Here is a 6,689-nt window from a genome sequence, read left to right as displayed (position 1 = left end):
TTGGCTACTGTAGTTTTACAGTAAGTTTTGAAATTAGGAAGTGTGAATCATTCAAATTTATTCTTTATTCAATTGTTTTGGCTGTTCTGGGTCCCTTGAATTTCCATATACATTTTAGGATCAGCTTGTCAGTTTGCAAAGAAGACAGCTGGAATTTAAAAAGAAATTTAGGGGTGCCTGGGTGGCTCAGTTGGTTAAGCTTCTGACTTTGGCTCAGGTCATGATCTCACAGCTTGTGGGTTTGAGCCCCATGTCAGGCTCTGTGCTGACAGCTCAGAGCCTGGAGGCTGCTTCAGATTGTGTCTCTCTCTTTCTGTGTCTCCCTCTCTCTCTGCCCCTACCCCATTTGCACTCTGTTTCTCTTTCAAAAAAAAAAAAAACATTACAAATTTTTAAAAAGAAGTTTAATGTTTATTTATATATTTTGAGAGAGAGAGAGAGAGCAGAGGAGGGGCAGAGAGAGAGGGAGACAGAATCCCAAGCAGGCTCCACACATAGTGTGATGCAGGGCTTAAATTCATGAACTGTGAGATCATGACCTGAACCAAAATCAAGAGTCAAATGCTTAACTAACTGAGGCACCCAGGTGCTCCTGAGAAGCCAGCCGGAATTTTGATGGGGATTGCATTGAATCTATAGATCAATTGTTGGAATATTGTCTTCCTAACAAGATTACGTCTTCCAAACCATTAACATGAGATGTCTTCATTTGTTTAGATCTTCTTTAATTTCTTTCAACAATGTTTTGTAGTTTTCAGAGTATAAGGTTTTTTTAAAAAGTTTATTTTGAGAGCAAGAGAGGGAGAGTGTGCATGCATGAGTTGGGGAGGGCAGAGAGAATTCCAAGCAGGCTCTGCCCTGTCATCCCTGAGCCCAAATCACTTACTTCTGAACTCATGTAGCTGTGAGATCATGACCTGAGTCAAAATCAAGAGTTGGACACTTAACCCATTGAGCCATCCAGGCACCCCTAAGTTTTTTTTTTATTTTAAGGTTTATTTAAGTAATTTCTACACCCAATATGGGGCTTGAACATGGGGCTTGACCCCCAAGATCGAGTTGCATGCTTCTCTCACTGAGCCAGCCAGGCACCTCCAGAATATAAATTTTATACTTCTTTTGTTACATTTATTCATAAGTATTTTATCCTTTTCATGTTATTGTAAGTGATATTTTCCTAATTTCATTTTTGGAATATACATTGTGACTACATAGAAATTCAATTGATTTTTGTATATTGATCTTGTATCTTGAAACCTTGCTGGACTTGTTTATTGTAATAGATTTTTAGTAGATTTGAACTTTCTTATGAAATAGAATCCTACTTTTAAGTGAATGATTTTTTGTAAAGTAGATCATTTTTCTCTACTTTGCCTTTCCTAAATTTTGAATTTTCTTTTTTTGAAGTACAGCAAATTTTGTCTATATATTATTACTATCATTTTGAATATCATTTTTCTGATAAGTCTGATCTTAAATCATAACAATCTAGGTTAGTAGTTCTAAGTTGAATGTAGGGAAGAGTAGTATTTTAGAATCACTCAGGGGGCATTTTCCTACCACATACACCATCTGAAGATTTTGCCACCCCACCCTCTTTGGTTTAGAATCACTGTTCTATTGAGCTGTGTGTTAGGGGAAAAAAAAAAAAGATTGAGAACCACTGAGTCAGGCCTTATTAGACAAGTATGTTATAGCATTCTGTTGTGAAGGGAGGTGTATGCATAATTATTTGTGGTTCCTTTTATTATTATCATTAATAATAATGGAAACAACTATACACTACAGACAGTGAAGACTAGAACTTAAACTTCAGTTGCGTTCTGCTGAGAAGACAATAGTCTAGTCTTGGTTCTGAGTTTGGTGTTGGTGGCTGTATATGTGTAGTCTCCATTTGGGTGCTGAGGGAGCTTTGCATTGAATTTGGTGTGTCTTTCTTCTCAGGGCCCAACAGAACATCTGAGCCCAAATGAGATGCCGGAGGACACCAGCACTCCTGAAGAGATGCCACCCCCAGAGCCCCCAGAGCCACCACAGGAGGTGACTGAAGCTGAGAAGTAGCCTATCTATGGAAGAGACTTTTGTTTGTGTTTAATTAGGGCTGAGAGATTTAAGGAGAGAAGATATATACCTGAGACAGAGAGCAAGTGAGCTGTCCCTGTTACTGTTTTTCTTTGGTCTTTATTCACCCAATTGCACACTGGCATTTTCTTGCTACAAGCTTTTTTTAAAAAAATTCTGGACTCAAGGCAGTCGCGGAAGATGTCAGTCACCTCTGGTAACTGGACAAATGGGTCTCTTGGGCCCTGGCACTGGCTTTCCATGGCTTCAGCCATGGAGTCTCCTTGGACTCCCTTCTCTTTCCTCCAGATCCCAGCTTTCCTGCTTGGGGTCATTGGTCCAATTCTGGGGTTAAAGGGTCTTGAGACTGGCTCAAATTCTCTCAAGCTGCTGCATGTCATGAGTCCAGAGGCAGTCACAGAGAACTCTGGCCAGGGAATCCTAATGGGATTCTTGGGGCCTTCAGAATTGAAGAGGGTGGAGAGTAGGGTTGGAGGATTCTCCTGGCTACAAAGTGCCAACATTGCCAGCAAATCCTTTCAGGAATGAGGCAGGTACCTTCCACTTGTATTTATTCATGTAGCTTCTCCTATGTCCCCTTCCCACTCTCTAACATCCAAGCCCCATCCATTTCCAATTAGATATATGTAAGTAGTTGCAGTAGAGACAACGATTCACATTTCTTGTAGACTACCCAGAACCTTTTTAATACCCGTGCCATTCTTAGTAAGAATTTATGAGATGCCAACGGCGTGGCCCCTCACACTCTTTGTCTCATCTCTCATCCTTTCTCATTAGCCCCTTTTGTTTTCCTTTTGACTCTTGCTCCCGCTAGGAGCAGGAATGGCAGTAATAAAAGTCTGCACTTTGGTGGTTCCTTTTCCTCAGAGGAAGCCTGAGTGCTCACTTAAACACTACCCCCTCAGACTCCCTGTGTGAGGCCTGTAGAGGCTCTGAATGCACAAATGGGGAAACAAGGCACAGAGAGGCTCTCCTCTCCTCTCCTCTCCCCTGATGTCCCCTCAAAAAAGAAAAAAAAAAAATAACCAGTACTTCCATTAGGCCTCGGCTGAGTGAGGAGGGAAAACCCAGCACTGCTGCCCTCCTGGGTAAACCCACTCCAAGGCCTTGGCCCGCCTCGGGCTTGGTAACCACACGGGGGCTTCCTCCAAGCCCCACTCTTCCAGCACTTCCACCGGCAGAGTCCCAGAGCCGCTTCACCCTGGGGGTGGGCTGTGGCCCCCAGTCAACTCTGCTCAGGATCTGCTCTATTTCAGGGAAGAAGATTTATGTATTATATGTGGCTATATTTCCTAGAGCACCTGTGTTTTTCTCTTTCTAAGCCAGGGTCCTGTCTGGATGACTTACGGGGAGGGTGGTGGGGAGTGTAAACCAGAACTTTTAATCTATTTGAAGGTGATTAAACAGTGTCTAATGCAAACTGCCTGCCTCCTCCTTCCCCTTTCCATTTCAAGAACCACCATGAGGGTGTGAATGTCTTTGTGGGGGGTGGGTTGGGGAGGGTTGAAGGGTTGAGGGTTGCTTGTTACTACTCATACTTCCATTTCCTATGGGGCCCTTGGGTTGGAGAGATAGCTCCCAAACTCCCCACTGATTTATACTACATTCTGGATTGAAATTTACCTTATTCTGGACTATGAAGAAAGGGCTTTCAAGGCAATATACACTGTTAGCAAGATTGGGAGTGTTGGAAGGGGTTATATTTACTCAAGAGAAAACATTATTAGAATATTGTTTTTATGAAGAAGGATGCTGTTAATTGCAAATGAATCTTAGTTATTAAAGCAGGCTCATCAGGGCCTCCTTTTGGAAATATTTTGTTAGTGATCTTTTACAAGTGATGGTATATATTTCTTTTTAAATGGTCTAAAGTGAAGACTCCTTACTAATGCCTATATCATCCTTCCCAGTTAATCACAGTTAATGAAGTTTGGCTGCTAGCAGATTTTTTTGTATGTCTTCCTATTTTCCTGGTAGCAAGATTTGAGTTTAGCAATCCTTGGGGAGAGTGGGGAGATTGGCTCTGTCTCAGGTTCGTCTCCTTTCTGCCTCTACTTTCCCATTCTTTTTCTGAATCTGTCAGTTTTATTCTTGTAGTTAGATTTGAGTTAGTTCAAAATAAGGCCAAGCCTGGAGAGTTTGGAAGTTACTAGATTTTTTCAGTTACCTGACACTCAGATGAACCCCCTTTTAGTCAGTTCCCAACCTACCCTGTCTCAGCCCATCATCTCTTTTCTTGGGTTCAGACAGATTTCTCTCCTCACCCAACTTACCTCAAGCACTTTTCTGCTGACCCTGAGGTCTGACAGAGAAAATTTATCTTTCTGAGGTGAAGGGTAAGCATGTAAATCCCTCATCTCTAGTGTGAAATGAAGTTTTTAAAAGTTTCTGCTTTTCATACTCCCTGCCTTCTTACTTTTCCTTTATAAATCTTCTGTATTTAAGACCTTGGCCTGAAGATCTGTCCCATTCATATCATGCACCAGCCGGGACTGTACCTAGTCTGAGTTCTGATCAGAGGATATTGAAGAATTGGTCCCTCCCAGGGGACTAGGTCTTAAATTGTTCACTCTTTTCAATGGCTGACATTCTTTCCACCTCTCCCCTTCCTCTCCATCCCCTAAGTTTCCTATGCACCCCGCTTCCCCAGGTCAGGGTGGCTGGCACAGATCCAAGACCTTCTGGGGGTTGGTGGAATTTGGCTATTTGGGAGCACTTCTCCATGCCCATTTGGCTCTGGGGCCCTCTTAGCCCTAGCAGAGAGCATCATCTCCCTCCTTGTTTTTTTTCCCCAGTGGCAGATGTGGGTTCTAATTCTATAGCAGCTAAATTCCATTCTTCCTGCCCTGACCTTCCTGCCTTTACCCCTGTGGCCCCTTTTCCTACTGACTGAATCTCTTTACCTTCTGTGTGTGTGTGGGGGGGGGGAAGTATTTTTTTTTTAAATCTATTTTCTAACTTAATGCAATTTAATATGTAAATCTCTGCACTTTTGTGTGAGCCTACAAATGTGTGTGTGTGGTAGGTTTTTCTCTCTCTGGTATTTAATAAAGAAATCTTTCTTTTTGGGGTGAAGCCAATTAATGAAGGAGAGTTGAATGGTTTTAGAGATACAGGGATGTCTGTTTCATTGTGCTTCTGCCTCATTTCTTTACTTGTGCCTAGTGTGAGTGACCAGCCCCTCCTCCACCTTTTGCCCCCCACCCCTTCCTTTGAGAGGGCTCTCAGGCGAGTGGGGCAGGGAGAGGGACCTGTCCTGTGTCTGGTACTCTTCTGGGACTGCTTGGAATGGCTCAAGTGATAACCTAGCAACCCATCCCCGCCTCCATGGCCTAGCTCTGCTAGTCCTTTTCTTCCAGCTCTGTTCATTTTATACTCCTGAGGCTGGGGCCAGGCTAGAGAAAATGAAGGGATCACAGTAAATGGTTTTTAAAAACTGATAATTTACTCTTATGCTTTGGTTCCACTAAAGAAGAACAATGTTTTCAATAATTCCAAAGGCATTTGTGTCAGTTTTAAGAATACATTCTAGGAATCACTTGCTATTCTTAGGCAATAGGCTTTAGAAATAGTATCAAAGGCTAAAACTGTGAATATCATTAGTTTTAAAGGATGCAAGCCCAACTCACAAAAAAGGAAGTTACTGTAAATTTCATGTTTTGGATAAATACAAAGTGGGAATGGGAACTAGAAACCTGCATCTGTAAGCTTGTGAATGTCTTCGAGGACATCAATGTAGGTGGGAAAACCTAGCGCAATTAGCTGGGCCTAATTATTTTACAAATCAACACAAAAATATGTTTTTACAATTTTAATATATATGCTGAATTTCTAGGAATGCAACAATTGTGGAAATTGAGGGAACATGGTACTTTATTTGGTTCAGAACTTTACCAAGAGTTGTGACTTTTGAAAATCATATCACCCACAATGCCATTCGTGGATTTCTATTGCCAATAGAACGTACCTGTATTTGTCTTTCTTTGTAACAATTGCATTCACAGTGGATCTACATGTATACGTGGAATCTCTGACTACTTCATTATATCTTTTAGTATAGTCTTGCCCAGGCATTTGCATATTGAAATACATATTATAAACAAATTTCCTTTTTTTCTCCTTCATATTGTAATTAGCGTATTATATTGCTATTCTGGAAATTATGTGTAGAAGCTGGTTATATTAACTATGAAAATCATTTCAGAGTGCCAAAGGACACATCACAAAATATTGTATCTACCAAGGGAGCATTGGGGCTGATAGGACTGAGAAACACTAAATTATCTCAGAAGTCCCTTTCTACCTCTAAGTATTGGGAAACTCAGAACATAAACATCCCCCTCTCCTAACACACTTAATGTGCTTTTTAATTTTAAAAGCAACACATGCTCATTGTTGAAAATTGGGAAAGTATAGGAAAGTAAGATTTTTAAAATTACCCATAAACTCGTCACCAATATATGATTAGCACTGTTAATGTTTTGGTGTATTTCTTTCTAGTCTTTTATATATATCTTGAGTAAATTCTACCCCCAACATGGAGCTCGAACTCACAATCCTGAAATCATAAGTTGCATGCTCTACTGACTGAGCCAGCCAGGCACCCC

The 6,689-nt window shown here is 41.3% G+C and overlaps 1 protein-coding gene across 1 annotated transcript in view; it reads left to right on the top strand.

Moving 5' to 3' along the window:
• ZDHHC9 (zDHHC palmitoyltransferase 9) overlaps positions 1-3,107 on the top strand; it is a 30,707-nt gene extending 27,600 nt beyond the window's left edge. The window contains exon 9 of the mRNA XM_077766157.1: positions 1,945-3,107. Within this exon, the coding sequence (XP_077622283.1) occupies positions 1,945-2,061 (117 nt within the window). The 3' untranslated portion in view covers positions 2,062-3,107. The remainder of the gene's footprint in view (positions 1-1,944) is intronic.
• The last annotated feature ends 3,582 nt before the right edge of the window (positions 3,108-6,689 follow it).

This window comes from Crocuta crocuta, unplaced genomic scaffold, assembly GCF_008692635.1.
Source record: "Crocuta crocuta isolate KB4526 unplaced genomic scaffold, BGI_CrCroc_1.0 scaffold1133, whole genome shotgun sequence".
Taxonomy (NCBI): Eukaryota; Metazoa; Chordata; class Mammalia; order Carnivora; family Hyaenidae; genus Crocuta; species Crocuta crocuta.
The sequence above is the reverse complement of the archived record's forward strand: the minus strand, read 5'-3'. Positions and strand labels throughout refer to the sequence as shown.